Consider the following 22,722-nt stretch of genomic DNA (forward strand, 5'->3'; position numbering starts at 1 on the left):
GCATAATATAACTTTAGAAACTTGAAGGCACAATCCTGCAAACATGGATTTAGAACGTGCTATCACCCTAAACCCTTTAAGGTATCATTATTTTCAAAAAGATGAGAATATCTCCATTGTCTGGAGTGAGGGTAGACCTTTCTGTGGTGACTGGGATATTACTATTGGGCCCGTCTAACTTCCACTCTGATGCTTCTGTCAGCACCTGCTCAGGTGTGTGTCTGTGTGACTGTCACAGAGGGGGCGTGTCTGCAGCACCGGACTATGAATCTCCACTCCGCCGTGGTGAAAGTATTGCACCAATTAAAAAAAAGGAAGTAGTGAAACTGGTTTGTCTGCTTCAGAATCTGCTGCAGAGGTTGCTGCCTGGTCATTGCACCTTGCCCTGGGTTTATGAGGAGCTACTGTTAGATAAGGGATTAAACCTGACAAGTTGTGAGGGAGCTAAGAAATACCCGAAGCAAAACTGAAAATGTCCTTAATTTGTTTTAAACTATAAAAATGGGGATCCAAACAGTTTCAACTTTCTTTTAATTAGGTCACTGTCATGTGAGTATAGGTTTTGTTCAACTGTCTCTGTGTCAGATAGAGCTGGTGAACATAGTGGAGCATTTAGCAGCTAAAGAGCCAGATGTTTCCCTCAGGTGTTGGTCTGGCTGGCAGAGCTGAAAGGGAATGTGTGCCACAGCATTATGTGTCTGAAGTTTAGAGTGCATGGACATAGTTTTAGACACAAGAGAGGAACTTCCAACTTAATGCATCAACCCCATCAGGCCGTAGACAAAACAACATCATTGTATTTGAATCAGTGTATTGGTTTATTTTGTATGTCCTTCAGTAACACCTAGTGACAATTGTGAGTAGCTGCACTAAAGAGGAAGTGAGCAAATAGTAAATATTCAGAGTAACAGGAAGTGATGTTCAGAAAGTTCCTTTCTGCGTATGGACTCAGAGTGAGAATCTCAGCGTACAATCCTCTTAATCCTTTGCCTTAAAGTCCACAAAACTGGCTTCATCTGTAAGTCATCTACTATTTACAGTTATTTTAACATGTTTAGGTTCATATTTCTTTGGTTTGACTACAGTATTGTTGATGATGGTTAGTTTACTGTCAACTACATATGAATGTATTAGTGTTTAGTGGTTAAAGCATTGGTGCTTGTGTAAATGATATTTACTGTTGTATTTAATCTTTTATTACTTACATTGAAATACTTTTAAGCACCAGTCCACTTTCGTTTATGCCAGTAATCTACTGATGTACTCGAGATATTATTTAGTACTTACAAAGGGACTTACCTTTTGTATTTTTGTGCTCTTTTTCAGTTTTACAAATGACGTTTTCCTTCATTGAATTCTGCCAAACACAACATCCTGTCTGTTCCTTGGAGAATACGGTGCTGGAGAACATAATGTCAATCTGGCTGTTTAGCTGAAAAATACGTTTCCTGCAACAACGTGTGAGGACAGCACAATCATCACGTTTGGTTTAAAAAACAAAAAGCAGAAACTTCATGATGCTTATGCAATACCCATTGTTTTTCTCTTCTCTTTACCCTGGCTTGTTATAACACCACACAGATTCAAGCCCTCCATCTAGAGAAGAAAGAGCTTCAATCAAGACCTCTGTCTGGAGAGAAAAGGTACTGATGTCTCCCTCACTGCTTTCACAGAATAACCTCTAAAAAGATGGAGTCAGTGCCACATCTCCAGCACAAATTTCCTGCTCTAGAGTATTTTATTTAGCTGTTTCTGCATTATAACCATTCAAGACCAGTGTAAGGCTACAAAAAGGAAGCATTAGGCAACAACTGAACTTTTATATTTGACTGGTGTCCATTGCCAGTGCAGTGATAAAATGTGTGTTTTGGGTTAAAGTTGTTGCAAAGTTTAGGAACTGTGTTGAGGTATCCCTAAAATATCCGAGACACACCTCACCCATAAACTCTCTAATTTTAACTAATTGTTTTATCAAATTGTCAGAGTCAGCATATGAAACAGACGATAAGTGCAGACTTTACAAAAATTATACATGTTCAGGAAAACAAGGCCGGACAGGAACTTAAGAAATTAGTGTTAACTTAAAGAAGCATATTATAATTTTAAGACTACGTAAACAGCTTTATGCAATGATTTGGCAATGTTTAGTTGTCATCTATGGACCAGGAGGTTATAGATGCTGGAGGTAACAAGGTATAAAGAAGAGACTAGAGAGGTCCAGGGTTGTGTCCTAGGCTTAGACTGCGTCTTGAGGTCTCTCAGACATAGATTTAACATTAGACTTTTTTGACTTTTACGGTCTTTTTGTCTTTTCTTTTATCAACTTTTTAACGAATAAACCTCTCCCAGAAACTTCTCTAATGACCTCAGAGAAGTTATTTCACATGGCGTTCTCTAAGAAGAGAAATGTGGACAGCGAGACCAGAGAGACCAGAGTCTTTAACCTAGAATGGACAGACTCGTATATCTTCATTCTCCCCACAGAAAGTTGAAAACCAGTCTCGTATGTTCAGAGACCGTGGCGATTATTAGAAGCGGTAATGTGAAGCGCCACTACGAGAGAAAGCACAGATCCTTTGAGCAAACATACCCACTCAAATCCGAAATGAAGGTACAAAAAATAACCCAATACGATCAGAATCCTAACACAGTAATTCACTGTCCAACAATGATGTTAACAGAGAGGAACAGAGCTGAAACAAGTGCTTTAATAACTACAGATAGAGTCCCTGCATGCACATTTCTCTTTTTAGAAGATGAAAATAATATGGATATCGCACATTTTTTGACTGACCACTTCACACCTGAATGAACTGAATTTAAAGCTGCAGGGCAAAGACGATTCACTTCAATACATTTTTCTAAAATTAAGTACTTTATTTTCAGAGTCACATTTTTCAAAAGCTTACTAATGTGTATTTTATTTTTTAATTCAGCTTACATTTGACTTGAACATTTATTTATTATTAGAGTATATATTATTTATAATGAATCCAGTTCAATATGAAATCTGACAATGAATATTGTTTAGATATTATTCAATTGAACTTTCTTTATTTGATTTGACAGTCAGATGTTGATGACATACAGACGTCAATACAACTGTTAGGCTACTTCAATATATATGGGACTAAATCACAGCGCAACTTAAGATATTATTTGGTGTTTTCCGGACTTTTGGATGAGGAAATTCTCTCTAACTGGACCTCGCTGAACTTTAATTGAATACCCCTGCTCTAAACTAAAACTACACACTATTCCTTTAAGGGGTCGTAACCAACCCCTCGGTAACTTTGTTAATTAGGTCAGGGTCATTTTTGCTCAGGTTTTGTTCGAATCGGGGTGCACCTTTAAAGCAGCTATAAACAATAATTTTTACCATAATAATGTATAGAAGGCAACAACTGAACTAAGTTTTGTATTTGACTAAAAGGGCAGAATCTTTTTGTTTTTATTATCTTAGAACTCCAGAATGCTATAACAAAACAATGGACAGATGATGCAGCTGAGCCACTCGGCTGGGCCCCTCTTGCTGCTAGTGTCTATTGCACCAGCTGATGTTTGCCTGTAATTGATGTAAGAACCCTATTTTCTTCTTTCTGAAACTGTTGCACAACGTCGGTCTGCAAGTTATTTTGAGGCTGTCACAGTGACGAGCGGCTTTGTAGATAAACTTGACTCTCTCTCTCTCTCTCTCTCTAGTCTACTTCCAATCAGTGTGGCAGCAGGTTATCTTTAACATGGAAAGGTAATGTGCACAACATTTTACAGTTAATTGCATTCTATTAAAACTAATTCAACACTGCGGTTTCTTTTATTGAAACATATTTAGGGCAGATTTACAGTTCTAGATCGGATAATGTGGGTAACAGTCAGCATGTAGATGTATGATGACCCCCTCACAACAATGAAATGGTTTGATAGTTAATATTAGACATTGACTTATATGTGAATACTTAAAGGGGACATATCATGAAATCATTTTTTTTTTCAGTCTTTACATTTGGATATCTGGGGTGGGGGGTTGGGTCTGAGAGAGACAGGCTCTAAAGTGGAGTGTTTCAGAGAGAGAATATAGGTATGTTCAGACAGACGGTGTGAGAAGAATGATGTGTTTTTTGAACATTAAATCTTTTAAACATGTTGAAGTAGAAACCCAGCATACAAGTATGAACCTAAAATACGAGTTGATATGTCCCCTTTAAGTTGTTTTATGGTCCTGTTTGTAGCTGTTTTGATGCTTTCGGTGTTTGATCCACTCCAACCTTTTGTTATTCCAAGCTGATTACAGCTGCCATCCACCACAAAGGAGCAAGCTACTAACCTGTCAGAGCCACCATTCAAGCCTGCAGGCGGTCAGTATTCAATACTCAAAGGTCCACTCAGTCAATAATCCAATAATGAAGTATTATAGCTTTAGGTCAGGCTCGAAAATATATCAAGAGGATATTTATTACAAAAATATAATTGGTTTAACCAACTATACAATTGCCATAATTACAAAGTATTTTGCATACAACATGAAGGGGAACTTCAGTCTACTTTTGTTCTGTGGTTTTATGAAAGACAATACAAAGTTGCACTATAGGAAACGTGTCATCCAGTGTTTTCGCCCATGCTAGAGACTAAAAGTTAGAACATGCTCTGATCTGAGCATGTGATCTTTCTCTTTTGAGAATCCCAATGTTATGGAAGTAAAGCACTAAATCACTAGACTACCCCTTTAACAAATACACACATCTTGAGTAAATGTAGTTCATAGTTTAGTTTATATTATGTAATGTTTATTACATTAAGTGTTCCCTTGTGTGCCAAACTTGTGTATAACTAACACATTCAACTGTTTAACACTACATAACATGTTTCAGTTTTTAATGGATGTTAATAAATGCACCCTTATTGTAAATTGTTACCAATGTGTAATCATGGAAATAGAATAAGAGTAGATCAGACATTCCCATTCTAATCAACGTAGCAGGATGGTTAGAGTGGCGGCCCTTTTAATGTGTACTGTTGCAATCGCAACAGTTTTAGCGAGCTTCCGTATGAACTAAGCCGACTTGTGACAAGTTGCCGACTAACTGAGGTGAGGTTTTGCAGTAACGACTAAAACAAGCAGGGAATTAGTAACTTTTAACAACTTAATGCTTCATCCACACACTTGTTACAGTGTAGGAAAGTACATTGCAATCACCATATGATCCTTAAAAAATGGTGGCATTAGCAAGCCAGCTAGCTAGCAGATAGCTGGCTAGTTAATTAGCTTGCTCATTCCACCATGCTTTATTGCTACACTGGTTCCAGAAAATGACCCAAAGAGCGGGCTGGTGGCCAGTGGCAGCGCTGGGTCTAATGCTGTAACATTGGCCCTTTTCTGTGAAGTCAAAAGACAATAGAAACAATGCCTGTTTTAATCCAATTCTATTTCTATGGGTAATGGTATTTCAGCAAGAAGAAACCATGGCAAGACCTGTAGAGCTGCTGGCAACATTGAAGGATTTGGCAGATGAAGAGTTCAAAGAGTTCAAATGGTACCTACAGCAGGCCGAGGTCTTGGGAGGCTTCTCACCAATCCCAAGGAGCCAATTAGAAAAAGCGGACAGGATGGACACAGTGGACGAGATCATAGAGACCTACGAACAAAATGCAGTGGAGGTGACAATTAAGGTTTTGAAGTTAATCAATAAGAATGACTTGGTGCAGCGATTATCAAACATCAGCTCAACATCCAAAGGTAAGTAAAACAATAAAGGGCGAAAAAAGGAAAATAAATGAATGCATAAAAATATAGAAACAGAGTTAAATCTGTGACTGCAGTGTGATGAATGACACCTGTGACCATGGCTAAGATGTGCTAACCCACTTTTAGGACCAACTTTTGGGAATGCCATCTGCCTCCAGTCAATACACATGGCCCAACTATTGCATAGCTAGAAGGAGAATGAATATTGGACTTAGCCAGATGATAACAAACCCATGAATGGATGTTATAGTTGATCAATAACTGCTCAGTGTATAAATGAGCAACTGTTTGCAAACAGATTCACAGTATCAACGCAAAAGGTGAATATACTGTTCATCAGTGTTGTGTTCACAGCTAGTTTGCACCGCCCCCAAGTGGCCAAAAATATCTGTTAATATAGGGTTAAAGGATTAAATTGGTTGCGTGACAGTCTGCTATCAGAAATTACAAATGAGTCTTTCAGACTACATTTATCACCATGCCTTTTGGCTTTTGTCAGTTGCCATACATTTTGGAAATGTCTTAACTCATGTAAATGCTTGTAGATAGGAATAAAGGTGCAGATAAATGTCTTTGAGTTGAGATGAGGCCCTCTCCGTTAAAGATGTTGGGTCACAGGGGCGCCGAAAGAAGAGGCCCAAGGGGCCATTGGCCCTCCCACCTAAAGCCCCTGCCCCGTGCGAACGAAAGGAGATGAAGAAAACAACTTGTAAAATGCCACACCATGCTTTGTTGCTCACAGTACTATCTTGTGAAAATGGCCAAGGCCACCCTCACTTCAGAAATGAATCCGGCATCGCTGGTCAGGATTAGGCATTTTACCGGGAAAAGGGGAGACAGGTGCTGGAGTGGTTACGTCCGCCGATGATGTCGGGTGTCTGTTGGGATTATTAGAGCCGGGGATAGGTGTAATGGGCACGTGTCACCAGCACTTTTCTTGATAAAAAAAACAGTCAGTAGATGTCTTCATTTTGAATTACTCATTTATTTATTAAGGTTGTGATGGCACTTGAGGAGGAGTACAGGTTGCAGTCTCACTCAATTACACACAGAGAGAGACCTGCTAAATGTCAGGCCCACCGGTGTGACCAATGAAAACGTTTAGTCACATTTACAGATTTTTGGTTGCATTTGCCTCGATCTGGAGTCCTGGTTTATGTCTATCTGGAAATGTTAGCATTGCTACAATAAAAATAGCACATTGTAATCAATATAATCTCTTCCACATTCCTTCAGAGACTCTCATTGATTGCCAGCGTAAAGTCAAATCCAACCTGGGGAAGAAGTTTCAGCATTTGTTTGAGCAAGCCACAAAATCTGGAAAGCAGATTTTGATGAATGAGATCTACACTGACCTCTACATCACTGGGAAAAAGTCTGGGAAGGTCGACACGGAACAAGAGGTCAGGCAAACTGCAACAGTATCCAGAAAAACAGCTGATTTGGAACCAACTATCAACATAGAAGACCTCTTTGAATGCTTATCTGGTCAAAATGGATCAGTTAGAACATTACTGACAAAAGGAGCAGCAGGCATTGGGAAAACAGTCTTGACACGGAAGTTTTCCCTGGATTGGTCCGAAGACAAAGTCAACAACAATATCCAGTTTATATTTCCATTCACTTTCCGAGAGTTGAATTTGCTTGAGGAGAAAAAATACAGCTGGGTGGAGCTTCTTCATCACTTCTTTGCTGAGACCAAAGAAGCAGGAATATGTGGTTTTGATAAACTCCAGCTTGTGTTCATCCTTGATGGTCTGGATGAGTGTCGACTTCCTTTGGACTTCCACAACAACGAGATCCTGACTGATGTTACCGACTCGGCTTCAGTGGACGTGCTGCTGACAAACCTCATCATGGGGAAACTGTTCCCTTCTTCCTGCCTCTGGCTGACCACAACACACGAGGCAGCCAGTCAAATCCCTCCAGGGTTCATTGACATGGTGACGGAGGTGAGAGGGTTCACTGATCCAAAGAAGGACGAGTACTTCCGAAGGAGATTCAGGAATAAAGAGCTGGCCAGCAGAATCATCACCCACATCAAGGCATCACGAAGCCTCCACATCATTTGCCACATCCCAATCCTCTGTTGGATCACTGCGACAGTTCTGGAGGATTTGTTGAAAACCACAGAAAGAGGAGAGCTGCCCAAGACCTTGACTGAGATGTATATCCATTTTCTTTTAGATCAGTCCAAACTGGCAAATGTCAAATATCATGAAGGAGCTGAGAGAGAATCACTCTGGAACACAGAGACCAGTAAGATGATTGTGTCTCTGGGAAAGCTGGCTTTTGAACAGCTGCAGAAAGGCAACCTGATCTTCTATGAAGCAGATCTTAAAGAGTGTGGCATTGACATTAAAGCTGCTTCTGTGTACTCAAGCGTGCTCACACAGATCTTTAAGGAGGACCGTGGGCTGAACCAGGACAAACGATTCTGCTTCGTCCACTTGAGCTTTCAGGAGTTTCTGGCTGCCCTTCATGTCATTGTGTCCTTCGTCAACTCTGGTGTCAACGTCTTGTCAGAAGAACAATCAACCTCCCCACAGTCTGCTCTCATCACTGGGCACTCTTCAGTCAATCAGCTCTTCCAGAGTGCAGTCAACAAGGCTTTACAGAGTCCAAATGGACACCTGGACTTGTTCCTCTGCTTCCTCGTTGGCCTCTCACTGCAGACCAATCAAGCACTTCTTCAAGGCCTATTGAATCAATCAGGAAGTAGCTTACAGAGCAATCAGGACACAGTCCAGTACGTCAAGGAGATGATCAGGAAGAATCCCTCTCCAGAGCAACGCATCAACCTGTTTCACTGTCTGAATGAGCTGCGTGATCATTCTCTGTTGGAGGAAATCCAACAGTACCTCAGTTCAGAATGTCTGTCCACAGACAAACTGTCTCCTGCTCAGTGGTCGGCTCTAGTCTTCATCTTACTGTCATCAGAGAGCAAGTTAGATGTGTTTGACCTGAAGAAATTCTCTGGTTCAGAGGAAAGTCTTCTGAGGTTGCTTCCAGTGCTTCAAGCCTCCAGTCTATCTCTGTAGGTGCACAACTTACTTGACATATTTGATATTGTAAATGTTACATTTTTATGTTCTTGTTTATTCTTTCTGACTGTGACATCCACAGGTTGAGTGGCTGTAAGCTGTCTCAGAGAGTCTGCGATGCTCTGGCCTCAGCTCTCAGCTCCCCGACCTCTAATGTGAGAGAGCTGGACCTGAGCTACAACAATGTGACAAATTCTGGAATCCAAGAGCTCACGGGTGGCTTGAAGGAATGTAGACTGGAAACTCTCAGGTCTGCTTGCTTTACTTAAGGCTGTTTTTAACATCAGTTTTACGATATCTGTGTGGCTTTATAGCAAGGTCAGTGGTCAGTCCACCACTTTAATCTAGGTATAAATATATGAAACATCTTATTTGGTAGAGACATTTATGGTTCCCAGATGATCGATGCTAAAGAGATTGGTAATCTTTTTCTCTAGTTTCTTTTGGTTAATATTTAACAATCTCAACAACTATTGGATGGATTACCATGATATATGGTACAACCAGGGCATGTGAGCAGAGTGGACCGGTGAGAATTTCAGCTCATCATTCACGGAGCTGTTCGCCGTTTACAGATTTTCAATGTTCTGGAGTTATTGACATTTTTTGCATCATACAAGCTTGTGCAATACATGTGCAATACACACACATTCTTTGTCGAACTCAATAGGACTGCTTCAAACTCATAGTGTGTGCAGTACCGGAGTGAAATTGGAGCGGGAGATAAGGTGACGCTCAAGCTTTTATGAAAATCTACCCGGCACTACATCCAAAATCCTTCCACTCACACTTCACTCCGCTCACATGCTCGGGTACAGATGTTCATGGTCCAGACAGGATCAATTGGAATTGTTGGTAATTTCTAAATTTTGCTCCAGCATTATCATTATCTTCAAAATTTCTATTTGTCCAAAACTTTGGATCATGCTAACTTTGCTCAATTGCAGAGATTTGAGGAAACGTATATTTGGGAAAACTATGCAAACCTTTTACAGCTTTCCAATTATCTTTTTTCTCTTTATATTAACAATTGTCTCAGAGTCTGACTGAAAAAAGACAACAAGAACGTAGCCTGGAATAGCCAGGACACCATGGTCGATCAGAGCTGCAAATTGATTTGTTTTAGTTAAATAGCTGGGATCTCTACCGTCTATACATCTAGATTTTCTAAGACTGGCATCAACGGGTGAAATGACGTGAAATGACGATTGTTCACATTGTAGTAATGATAATCTGCCTGTACGCTTTTTCAGTTACCAAGAAGAGAGTATAGCTGCACTGGCGTTGAAGGATGAATGTGTATGTTGATTAGGTGAGCTGGCAGCTGGTCCTGGATCTAGATCCCTTTACAGTTAGTCCTATTGGTCATCTAAGGTAACTATTTCCTGTGTCAAACTAGGGTCGTAATGATGAAGATTCAGGGGATTAAGAAATGAACAGGACACAAACAGAACTAATAGAAATAAACTTCAGTGAATTTGAGTTCTGTCAGACTGCATTGACTCAAACCTTATTTTTATGGATTTTTGTTATTGATGCTTCTACAGGCTGAGTAAGTGTGAGCTACAATCCATGAGTTGTGAAGCTCTGTCTTCAGTTCTCTGTTGCCCGTCATCCAGTCTTAAAGAGCTGGACCTCACAAACAACAACTTGAATGACGAAGGAGTGGAGCGGCTCTCTGTGGGATTGGAGAGTCCACACTGTAGACTTGAAACTCTCAGGTCAGCTTTCTGTTTAACCAGACCTACATCTGTTTGATGACTAGCTGAACTTCTTGTTTTTGCTAAATCAGACTCTAGACCTAGATTATGTCTGGTTAAATAGAAAGTTTAATTTGTCTTTATCACTTATTCTATTTTTAGGTTGATTAACTGCAAGCTGACGTGGCATAGCTGTGATTATGTGGGCTTATTCCTTAGCTCCAAGTCTTCTGGTCTGAGACAGCTGGACCTGAGTATGAACAACCTGAAGGATTCAGGAGTGCTGGTATTCAGGACCGGACTGAAGAATCCCCGCTGTAAACTGGAAACCCTCAGGTCAGCTGGTTTCTGTACTATCACATCAGCCCACTATAACCATTTTGTGCACGAATGAGACGACAATTTGTAAGTAATTTTGTGTGCAAAAGGAATGCCGTTTTTGCTCTCTAGGCATGGTGGTCTGTACTGACTGTACTGACAATGTAAACGCATCGGTGTGAATATGCTACACTCTGAACAAGTGACTAAAATGTGTGAGAGGTCCCAAAAGGTTACATTGGTGACATGTTTTCCCTTTGACATTGTTTCCATAAGCATATTTGACTAAGTTTATGTACTTATTTTAAGCCCAACCATGATATTCTTCCTAAACTCAACTAAGTGTATAACATAAATGTCTTTACAAACCTATGCAGAGGTCAAGCAAGCTGATTGGTTGATCCAACATCCTGTTGAACAAATCTGCAACAGTACAAGTGATCTTCTAGCAGAGCATCCAGATGAAGATTAACTCCTCTTCACAGCACTTCATATAGTGACACACTACGTAACTCATCATTCTGAAAGGCATTGCAACCAATGGGAAATTATAGGATTTGTCTCTAATAGACAGACATTCAGCAAGACAAAAGACAAAAGAGAAAGTCAAAGGCCTCTCAATGAGGAGAGTTGAAGAAGAGCCAAATACACGCGTCAGAACTTGCCTATCAATCATCCTATTTTTAAGTTTTCTCCAGTATTACAGTAATTTAGTGATAGTTGTCTTTACATCCATCATGGATGATCTATGTGTATGTTGCAAGCAGGAGCCGCCATTGGCTAATTCAGCATACATTTACCGGAATGGTGCCAAATTGTGTGAATGTAAAATAATATAGACTAAAGATGGGTCTCAAAAGAAAATGCCAGGACCTATATAGCTGACATTACAAGAGCTCAATAAATGAGCTTTAATGGGGTCTTGCTCCTCTGATGGCTTTGTCGTCATATTGGTTCCCCATTAGGCCGATATGTTGGTGTCAGCATGTTTCCATCTACCAGATTAGCAGAGCATCTTTGACTTCCCCCATTTTCACACCAAAGAAAATCTGTGGGATAAATCGTAAAATCACCCAGATACGCCCTTCTTCATACCAAATGCGGATTAAGTCCATCTTTATACACAGTGAATTCAGTACGCCAGGCCCTGGCCGTCATTTCTAGCTTTTAACCAAGATAATTTTTTTTAACGTTTGTTTAATAATTTTCTCTTCTTCTTCAGGCTAAGGGCTTGTAACCTGTCAGAAAATAGCTGTGAAACTTTGGCCTCAGTTCTCACCGTCCAGACCTCCATCTTGAAAGAGCTGGACTTAAGTCATAACAACTTGAAGGATTCAGGAGTGAAGCTTCTTTCTGCTGGACTGGAGAGTCCACACTGTAACCTGGAAACTCTCAGGTCAGCTCAGTTAAAATATTTATTATATTTAGAGACGGCTATATATATAAAACAATTAAATAATATATGAAACCATTGTTGGCTGAGTATTTTGTGTTGCAGACCCACAAGAGGATATTCTTTGTCATCATCACTAATTATATCCAGGTTGGGTCAGTGTAAGATGTCAGAGAGAAGCTGTGAAGCTCTGGCCTCAGCTCTCAGCTCACAGACCTCTAGTTTGAAAGAGCTGGACCTGAATAGCAACGACCTGCAGGATTCAGGAGTGAAGCTTCTTTCTGCTGGACTTGAGACTCCTCAATGTAGACTGGAAACTCTCAGGTTAGATTTAAAGGCTCTCACACTAAACATTTTCTCTCACATGACCAGATTGTTAACCTGTGTGTGATCTACGAGTCCAGATCAGTTGTATTAATGGTTGTTGTTACTGCGTCCTGATTCCTTGAATCTTCACAGTCAAAACAACAAGTAATTGAGTATTGATTCATGTTTACAGTCTGTCAGGCTGTCAGGTCACAGAGGAAGGCTGTGCTTCTCTGGTCTCAGCTCTGAGCTCCAACCCCTCCCATCTGAGAGAGCTGGACCTGAGCTACAACCATCCAGGAGACGCAGGAGTGAAGCTCCTCTCTGCTGGACTGGACGATCCACAGTGGGGGCTGGAGACTCTAAAGTATGGCTCATAGAGGGCTGAGAGAGTACCTCTCCTCGACAGGAGCATCCACATCTTAGAGGGACAGTGTTTTTGATTTAGCAGCATCTAGCGGTGAACTTAGCCCTCTCTTTTTAAGACGAGAACCTACAGGTACAAAACCGTGGTAATGGCGGTCATCTCGTTCAGTGGCCATCCTTTCCATATTAATGTTAGCAACGATGGTGTATGATAAGGAACAAATCAGTCCAACATGTCCTGGGTTTTCCTCATATCTTTAGTGAAGTCCCAACACTGAACCAGTGAAGCCCAAACTAACTTCTCCTCGCTCTACATCTTTCTCTCCTGTTTTAACCCTGTGACCTCCAGCTGCCTCCGCCGACTAGTGCCGATATCTTCAACCAGATCATCAAGTTAACGTTATTGTGGACACTAAATGTGTGAACAAGATGATAGACAGCAATTCAATAAGATAGTAAAGTAACATTTGCACATAAACAACCATGTTTAAAGCTGTGTTCACATAATTATGTTTACATCACACAATTTCACTCTTACAATAACACACAACGAAGTCAGACGGTGGCTGGTGTTACCATGGTTTCGCACTCTGCCACTCACATTACCGCGTAACAATGTGAAAGGCTTTCTCTAGAGCCAGCGTTTGATTTGTCCACTCTGGGCTACTGTAGAAACATGGCGGTGTAACTTAGAAAACATAACAACAAAAACATTTCAGAACAATAATTGTTTTCTCTACTTTTTTCTATTTTGTGAAATGTTATGCTTTCAGTTTTTTATTTATTTGGCGTTTTCCACCTGAGGGCCATCATAGCTTATGCGTTTCTTACTGTGTTCATTGTTTCAGAGTGGACCATGGCGGAGTGCAGAGGTTAAAAGCTGGTCTGCAGAAGTGTAAGTATTTTTTTATTTGATAAACAAGAAGGCAATCCAGGCACTCCAAAATATCCTGATGAAGACCTGCAGTGATTTAATCATGTTGGTCTTTTCAGTGATTCAGCCACTACAATAAAGGCTTCCACACAAAATCATGAAAACATACAGGTTCACCAGAAACTCCTTCAGCTCAGACTCCAGCGGGTCCTCTGGCAGCGACCAGTCCACCGTGGACAGACCCAGGCTGTATTGCTGGACCCGCTGGAGGGAAGGGAGGCATGGAAGAACCAGGGGCAGACTGTCAGACCCTGCTGCAGTAAAATGAGAGGAGTTCTAAAGGGACTCTGGTTGTCATAAACACTACTGCTTCTGTCCACAGGGACCGCCACAATTAGCAGAAGTTCCATGTCGTATCTTTATGTTTCCCTCCTCGGTATTACTTGTTCCTATATGTTGGAGTTTCTGGATTGCTTGCCTGTCCATCCTGTTTTTTCACCATTTTCCAAGAGCACACATTCCTGTTGAGGTCACCAGACTGACAACTTTACATTAGCCCAACTAACACATGGGCTAATTTAAGACCCACTTATGAAGGCAAATCACTGTCAAAATCCGAGAGCGCAAATGAAATTCACTCTTGCGCGAGCAAAATTCGCTCTCGCGAAACTTTAACCTGCTCACTTGCGAGTAGTTTTTATTTTTGACAGTAAGTGGGCGGACCCAGTCTCCATTGTATCTCTACATCTAATTGGTTACAATCCTCGTCTTTGGATAGACCGGATATCACTCTGATGCGCGAGGGGGAATTTTGCTCGCGGAGTGATGTAAAAGCACTCGTCAAAGTAAAATACGCATGCGGCTGTTTGATTTGCGCGCGCGTGGTTCTCATTTGCGCTCTCGGATTTTGACAGTGATTTGCCTTCATACCCACTGCAGTACTTTGCAGGACCCTGAATGAGTGTCGTAAAATGTTGCAATGTTTGCACTGTTAGCAATGCAGGGACTATTAATCAACCCAGACGAGGGGTTACAACTAACACACATTAGGCAAGTGACATAAAGTATTCACACAACAGTATTTAAATTGAAGAAAATGTTTGAAGAAAACTATCAAAAGGCTCTTCAGTAAAAAACAGGCAAAAGGCAAATAAATCATAACATGAAATACTGCATGGTCAAGCTCAACTCCCTGTCCACAATTTGTTTTTACAACAGAAATCCGATATTGTATTCATTAATAAAAGTCTTATTTGCTTTATTTTTGCTGCTAAAAATCGTGGAATTGCATTAAATCATGACATGGCTTGGCTAAAGTGGACAGAGCAGGACCCATGGAAAAACTCTATTTGGGGTGATGAGAGTCCTTTGAAAGTGACTGCTTAGTCCATGATGATTTGACGTGAGCCTATAAAACAGAAATAATGTACAATTTTAAAGCATTAAAATCTGTTAATATCTGTTAATACTGTTAATGTCAAGAATTGCTGACTTAACAGCAAATGTCATCAAAATATTTGTGAGCATGTTGGCAACAGAAGTGACGTTTGGCCCCAGCCATTCAGACAAGCTTGACAATTGTACTCCACTGTACTAAACATCATCATTGTTTACTACTATAAAATGTTGTATAACAGTATGTTCTACTGCTTTGTGTCTCTCTATCAGATGCCTGTGAACTCATACTGGACCCAAACACAGCACACAGACAGCTAATCCTGTCTGAGGACAACAGACAGGTGAAAAGTGTGGAGGAGAAACAGCCTCATCCGTATCATCCAGAGAGATTTCATGACTTGAGACAACTGCTGTGTACAACTGGGTTGACTGGTCGCTGTTACTGGGAAGTTGAGACTAAGGGACTGTGTTGCATGGCAGTGGCTTACCGAGGAATGAGAAGGAGAGGAAATGCTGATGACTGCTTGTTTGGAAGCAATGACAAGTCCTGGAGTCTGGGCTACGATGGGAGTTACCATCTTTGGCACAGATACATAGATTCGTGGTCCCCTTCCAACAACCTTGCCAGAGCAGCAGTGTATCTGGACTGGCCTGCTGGCACTCTGTCCTTCTACATGATCTCCTCTGACACACTGACACACTTCTACACTTTCTACTCCAGATTCACTGAACCCCTCTACCCTGGGTTTGGTTGTGCACCGACCTCCTCACTGTCTCTGTGTCAGATAGATGAGGGAACGTCTGCCAGACAGAATCCAGAGGTATAATATCCTTAAACAGAAAAATGAAATACCAGAGTAAGGGTGAAGAATGTTTGCATGAACAGAAACTTAAAGGTGTGATATGCAGCTGTTAGCAAATTCTACTCGACACCAAGTTTGAAATCAATAATCAGGAGATTTATTCTTGCAAGAAGGAGCAGAGTTGTATCGCATACAGTTATGCGTCAAGTTGCTGCTCAGAGATCTGTCTCTGAGTCTGTCTTTTATACACTGTGATAAACAGAGCTTCATAACAGGGTATGGTGAAGGTTTAAACCAGTTTGAACCGGTTCTTCCTTATATTCCTTTGAAACAAATGTCGATGGTTAGACTGAGTGCAGGTGTGTTATCTGTCTTCCAAGACATTCTGTGGATTGCAAGGTCACGGCTATATTGAAACAGTCTGATTCTAAGCATCATGGAAAAGTACCAGCATTATGCATATATCATTCTGTATTTTTCCAACATTTCCCTCCTATTTGTACTTGAGTAAAATGCATAATAATAAAGAAAATACATAATGAGTTTAATAAGGCAAAAAGTAAGCATTGGATGTGTGTTTTAAATGTAACTCCAAATACATGAAGCAAGATAAAAACATAGTTAAAATGTATGTATCTCAATGTCACACGGATTATTTCATAGCTGTAAAAATAATAAAAATGCTTCTAGCACATGCTGTGCACTGTCTTTGTCAGCTGCAGGTAATACTGCTTTCATCATTTTGTCACTTCTCACGATTTTCGACATAAGAATCATCCTTGCTTTACAGTCCAGTGTCGGCATTTTGTTCAAACAACGCCACGATTGCGTCATAGTAGTCAGGTCGGGACCTGGAGGGTCGTCTGTTTGGAGAATCTGTTGGTACACTAGAGACTGTTTAGTTAGTGCAGTGTCTATCAATCACTGTAGGAGGCCTCTCATACAAGGTACGAGACAACACCCACAAACAGCAAGGACAGCATCTGCCACAGCGATAGAAATAAACAGTGATATGGCCAAATTTTTCCACTTGCCGAACCATGACTCTAGCATTCTACCAAAAGGATCATCATCAATTCCAGCATTTCCTGCTAATTCTTCAGAAAGTGAAGTTTGTCCCTGTAAAGCTCTTGTAACTGAACCATCTGGTGCAGTATTGTTAGGTATGAAAGTGCAGCATGATGAACCGAACATTTTGCAAACCCCTCCCCTCTCCGCCAACAGCATGTCTAATGCCATTCTGTTCTGCCAGGTCATCAGACTTGTAGGGCCTAATTGACCATAACCCCTCTACTGCATCACTGGTGTAATTGATGGGGGTGGGGGGGGCTCTCGATTTTACAGAGAAAGTTTAACGTACAGCATGTTGTACAATGCACTTCTCAGAAATGAATATAATGAATGATACACACATGTTATATACAGTTAAAGAAAAGAGTCTGGGCAACAATATCATGTAAGCCATTTTTACACACTCCAAACACAATTCTACTGAACTAATATTTCATCTAGAAGATTTACCACAATATCATGTATTTTTCACCATGAGTCCGTGAGCTACGCACTCCGCTCCGAGCTACCAGCACAAAGCTAAAAGCTAACACGGACAACCAATATATCAGAAAGCAAGAGAATTCGACACAGATTCCAGAGATATCTTCAAAATTGTTCTGCTTCACTTTATCAAAGTCAAAATTTGCAGAGAGACAGTTCACATATTGTGCTATGATTTTGGAGACGTTTTAGACGTGCCACTGCATCATTCCAAAGAAATAATAACAATAAAAGTGCTTTTTTTTTCAGGTGAACCCGAAACTTTTCAATTTCAGCTGTGTGCCATCTTCATTTACTCTTAACCAGTAACATATACACTGATATTTAGACACCTGAACAAATCTCACAAGTGTTACCTTTATTATAACATCAGAATTATTCAAATATACCTTGTAGTTCCAGAAATACACTCTTTTTAGTATGGGTATGCAATTTTCGAACAGAGGCCTAAAAATAGGGCTAGGGCCCAAAAGGCTAATTAGGAAGTGTAGACAGGAGTCCCTTACCCACACAGAACCACCAGGTGTCAGCCCTGAGCGTTGTATGGTTGCTGAACCAAGACTTGTCATACCCATCAGTTGTCTGTGTGATGTTGTACGTGGTATTGCACCATTTCAAGGTCCCCACAGGAACTCCTTCTGAAACATGTCTGGTGAAACAAGTATAGTTTGCTGCATAGGGTGAGAAATAGGGTGGTATCTTGGGTTTAACAGGTGGCAACAAATAGTGTAGAGTGGTGCAATTGTTGTTAGGCGGCTGAGGAGAGGAAAACAATTGCAAGGCACATTTGAAACCTGTTGGATCATTGTCTGGTGTCAGGTGGAACAGAATGGTTCCCAGCTTTGGTCTCGATTGGGCACAAACTACAGTTAGATTCTGAGTGATAGGTGAGAGTGTGTTGGTGCTATTGTTTCTAGCAGCATCTTTCAGCTGTTGTGCTTCCCACCACAATATAGAACCTACTGTTATCGAAGCTGCTAAGGCTTGACAACACATAGTTCCCCTTATCCCACATAGCCCTGGCTGTCTAAATGGATGCCATGGTCTAGGTGGCGCCATTTTTGTTTAACCAGTTCTACTTACAGACTCGACACTGGGTCTCCTTCCACAGACACTCCCTAGGCCTCAGGGTGTTGATGGTTTCTTCACTGGTTTGAGACAAGTGTCCCTATTGCTTGCACTTCCCTTTGTAGCCAGACTGCACCACAGAGGAATTGGGTGTCTGCTTTAAGAGTTGTTAGTGGTGCAGTCTTCTGTAGACTGTGTTTGAGATGGATCCAAGATGATCTCTCTGCTATGCGGACAGTTTTTGGTGTGCTCAGGAGAACTTGGAAAGGTCCCTCCCGCTTTGGTGCATGCCTGGTCTTTCGCTTGATGACCTTGATGAGGACCCAGTCTCCTGGTTTCACTGTCTGGACTGGACTAGACTCGTCCTGAGTGGGGAGAACAACAGAAGAAGTAATCTCTTTTCTTTTCAACATTTTTGCCATATATTCTGCTGTATTTTCTCCCATATGTTCACTCTCGCGCGAGCAAAAGTGACTCGCGAAGCTCGCTCGCGAGTCTTTTACCTGCTCGCTCGCAAGTAGTTTTTCTTTTTGACATTAAGTGGGCGGACCCAGTCTCCATTGTATCTCTACATCTAATTGGTTACAATCCTCGTCTTTGGATCAACCGGATATCACTCGACTTGGATATCACTTGGTGGTAGTTCATTTCCATACAATGAAAGTTAAGTAAGCATTTGCTTCGTCCATCTCAGTAAATGTCATGGCTGCATTCATTTTTGTTAGTTCATTGTCAGGAGACACAAGACGCATCGCCAGAATCTTTCCATCTCTTTTTAAAGTGAATTATTCTGCTTTTACATTTAAATATGTAACATTTTCATCATCTCTATTTCACATGTGCATTAGCTTCAACTATTTTACTGTTTATATTCTGTCTCATTATCAGCTCGTCTGGGGCGACTGTGGCTAAGTGAGGAGCAGGGAGGTCCTTCAATCAGAAGATCAGTGGTTTGATCCCCAGCTCCGGCCCTGCTAGTCACATGTCGATGTGTCCTTGAGCAAGACACTTAACCCCAAAATATTGCTCCTGTAGCTGTGTATATGATAGAATCTGAATTGTAAGTCGCTTTGGATAAAAGCATCTGCTTAATGTCTGTCACCTGTTAACCTGTTTTTTGCACTTTGAACGGCACTAACCTGTATGAAAAGTGCTACACCAACACAGTTTGACTAACTTATTGACAACGACAGCATCTACACGTGTGCGTGTGTCAGATATTGCAGGAGAAACAGGATGTTGGAGCAAAGGTGGTAAAAGAAAAGGGCTGCAGCCAGGAAAAGAGTGGCTTCGTAAAGGGGGGACTAGTGTGCATCCTTAAATGACGTGGCCGAAGCAGAACTCACTGAAGGCCCAGGGTCTGTTCTCATGCAACCTCAGACTGGCAACCTGGACATGTGCTAATCTGATAAATAGATAGGCATACTGTATAGTGATTACCGAGGTCTGGGTGACATACAAAGTTTGTGTACGTGCCTGATCAAACTAAAGACAATGATGTGTCTGCCGGGGGGAAAAAAGGAAAAAGCTGCAGACTTAAAAAAGGGATGATTAATTACACATAAATAGGCGTATCTGACACCAGGCGCTGCAGGGACTCACCAACATCACCCAGACAAAATGTATAAAGAGGTGTGCATGTCTTTTATCAGGTCAGACATTAATGCAAATAAACCAATGCAGATTGAAGACTGTCCAATCTCATTTCTGGTCTACGAGTCCTCCTTACCGGGTTTCCTTTGTCATATGGCATCGCTGATCAATTTAACGAGAAAATATTGTGTGAAGAGTCCTGCACAAAAGAAGAACGTTTAGCAACCATTACAGCCAGCGTGGAGAGGAGGGATGATAGAAGGCAACCAGTAACTCAACCCACGTGTGATCAATACTACTACTAGTCAGTGGCGGGCCGTGCATTTTATACCTGGGCCTTCACTGCTGTCCTCATTATGACGCCACAGCTATGGTTATTATTTGTTTGGTGTAAAAATGAAGCTCAACACCTACAAATACATTAACTGCAGAGTGCAGATACATGAATACGCCGAGACTGCGTCTCCTCTCTGCTCTGACTGCAGCTGGGACTGCTGCACGAGGCTGCTGTGAGACTGACCGCCTGTGAGTGCTTTGGGGCTCACGGCAGCACCCGCTGCTCGTTCACGACAGTGCAGAACGGTACGTGCTTTCACGTCAGAGTCAAAACACCAGAAAAGTCTCCAACACCACCAGAAAAAGTCACTAGATTTGTCGCGAGTAGCTTTTGACAAAAAAAGTCGCCAAGAGGGCTCGGAAAGTTTCCAGATTTAGCAAGAAAGTTGGCAACACTGGCACAGACTAAATATGTCCCCAGAGCAACATCGGACATAACAATATTTCCTATCACATATTAAACCAAACAAAAATCCATCTTCATAAAAACAAGTTGTACAAATAATAATATATAAACAAGCATCTTAAAGCTACTGCAGATGTAAAAACAAACGCAGTTCACTTACCAGAGTTGCTGTTCACTATTTAAAGACAAAGTCCATCCTCCTTTCTTTGTTAATAAAGACTTTAATCTCACGGTTGTTCAGTACATCCGTGCGTTTTAGTTCCAGTAAGAAGTCCTTCTCGATTCATGGACGCCAGTGAAGACAGTCGAGCCTCCCCAGTTGTATTTCTTCAACACGTTTTAATGCGTTTGAAGGCTTAAAATGTCCCTTTACACAGTAGCAGTTAAAATAGTTATAATCAGTGGTGGCTGGTGGAAAATTTTCTAGGTAGGGCCATCCTATCAATTTCAGCAAACATCCCAGTATGATTTAATGCAAAAAAAATGAAAGTATCAAACACGCATTACTACTTTGCAGTTAAATATTTAACATTTATTCCAACACGAAAAAAAAGCAGTAAATAACACTTTGATAAACATGTCAGGACATCTTATTTTAGTCACACTCACAGGCAATTCAGTATAATATATATATGTATACAGTATATTATGTCATATAATAATCAGTATAATATAAAACACACATATAGATATATACACAGTATATATCTATATATGTCAAAAATAATAGAACGTGTATTTATTGAGATGCCCCTATGGACCTTGTTATAAGAGGTAAAGATCAGGAGAAGTAAACATGAAGTGTAATTATGAATACTGATGTTAAATTAAGCTATGATGAGTTTTCACTGTTAATTTACCATCTCAATTAAATGTTGATGCCTCCATGACCAAGTTAAGCAGATGAGACTGAGGACAGCTATGTAGAAGAAAAGATCTTCACTTTGCCTAATATGTAGCGTGACAGAGTTCTGAATGTGTGTCCTGGTGTTCTCATGTTTTGCAAGCTTTGCATGTACTGCTTCCCTTTCCCACTAGTCTGCTGTCTGATTGTGAGGTCAGGTTGATCTGGAATCAGCTCTTTGGCTTGCAGAATCTCCGCCAAAGTTCTCCTCTCAAACGGGTCTTGGAGTAGTGCTCGCACTCGCCTGTAGAGAACGCATTTGAATATGAAATTTGTCCTCTGCATTTAACCCATCCCTAGCTTATTGGGAGCAGGATGAGCTGATTGCCGGCAGGTGAGTGGAAATGAGTGGCGTTTGCAGAGGGAAAAACCAGGGCCAGGTGATTACACACACACACACACACACACACACACACACAGGATAATTGGAATCAAAGCTTTATTTTCCTCTGGACACACAACAGGTAACATTCTTCGATAAGCACAGATGGATAATCCCACACGGTGGACCGACAAGCCGTCAAGGGCAGGCAGACAGAATCCCAAGGAAACAGCGACAGGATCTCGTGGTCGGGGACAGAAGACTGAGTGAATTACCGTGGCAGAGGCAAGGTGGATAAGTCCAAACAGGCAGGGTCGGTAACGGGAAATCAGGCGGAGGGTATTGGCTGGAAGGCCTGGCATGAATGCAGAGAACGATCTGGCAGTGAGTGTGTGTGTGACTGGGGCCTAAATAGTGGGTGCAGCAGAGTGAGCAGGTGAGAGTGATGAGCTGATGAGATGGGTGTGACTAGCTGGTGCACTGAATAAGATGATTTGGTGAGTGAGAGATAGGTTTGCCAACTGCCAATAAAATGCAAATAAGAAGAAGGGAGAGATAGAAAAACAAGATAGTAGTGGCAGAACTGTGACACAT

General features: G+C 41.2%; 1 protein-coding gene across 3 annotated transcripts; it reads left to right on the top strand.

Moving 5' to 3' along the window:
- The first annotated feature begins 768 nt into the window (after positions 1-768).
- On the top strand, positions 769-16,639 carry LOC116399232 (NACHT, LRR and PYD domains-containing protein 12-like). Of its 3 annotated transcripts, XM_031876219.1 has the most exons (16): positions 769-1,018; positions 1,327-1,460; positions 1,582-1,643; positions 3,464-3,576; positions 3,703-3,748; positions 4,282-4,355; positions 5,449-5,734; positions 6,980-8,780; positions 8,870-9,037; positions 10,335-10,508; positions 10,650-10,823; positions 12,028-12,201; positions 12,304-12,522; positions 12,698-12,871; positions 13,719-13,765; positions 15,413-16,639. In XM_031876219.1, exons 7-16 carry the CDS (start codon positions 5,461-5,463, stop codon positions 15,967-15,969), a joined length of 3,762 nt encoding a protein of 1,253 aa, XP_031732079.1. In that variant the 5' UTR covers positions 769-1,018; positions 1,327-1,460; positions 1,582-1,643; positions 3,464-3,576; positions 3,703-3,748; positions 4,282-4,355; positions 5,449-5,460; the 3' UTR covers positions 15,970-16,639. The 3 variants fall into 3 exon arrangements, with proteins under 3 accessions (XP_031732079.1, XP_031732078.1, XP_031732080.1); XM_031876218.1 differs by having other exon boundaries at positions 4,282-5,734; XM_031876220.1 differs by having other exon boundaries at positions 4,282-5,734; positions 12,349-12,522.
- Positions 16,640-22,722: the final 6,083 nt, after the last annotated feature.

Source organism: Anarrhichthys ocellatus, unplaced genomic scaffold, assembly GCF_004355925.1.
Source record: "Anarrhichthys ocellatus isolate YVR2014 unplaced genomic scaffold, GSC_Weel_1.0 scaffold106, whole genome shotgun sequence".
NCBI lineage: Eukaryota > Metazoa > Chordata > Actinopteri > Perciformes > Anarhichadidae > Anarrhichthys > Anarrhichthys ocellatus.

Excerpts from the sequence above, each read along its gene's own strand:
- LOC116399232 (XM_031876218.1), top strand. The coding sequence starts at position 5,437 with ATGGTATTTCAGCAAGAAGAAACCATGGCAAGACCTGTAGAGCTGCTG. Across the intron at positions 12,872-13,718 it reads TGGGGGCTGGAGACTCTAAA|AGTGGACCATGGCGGAGTGC; the intron begins GTATGGCTCATA and ends TCATTGTTTCAG. Across the intron at positions 13,766-15,412 it reads AAAAGCTGGTCTGCAGAAGT|ATGCCTGTGAACTCATACTG; the intron begins GTAAGTATTTTT and ends TCTCTCTATCAG.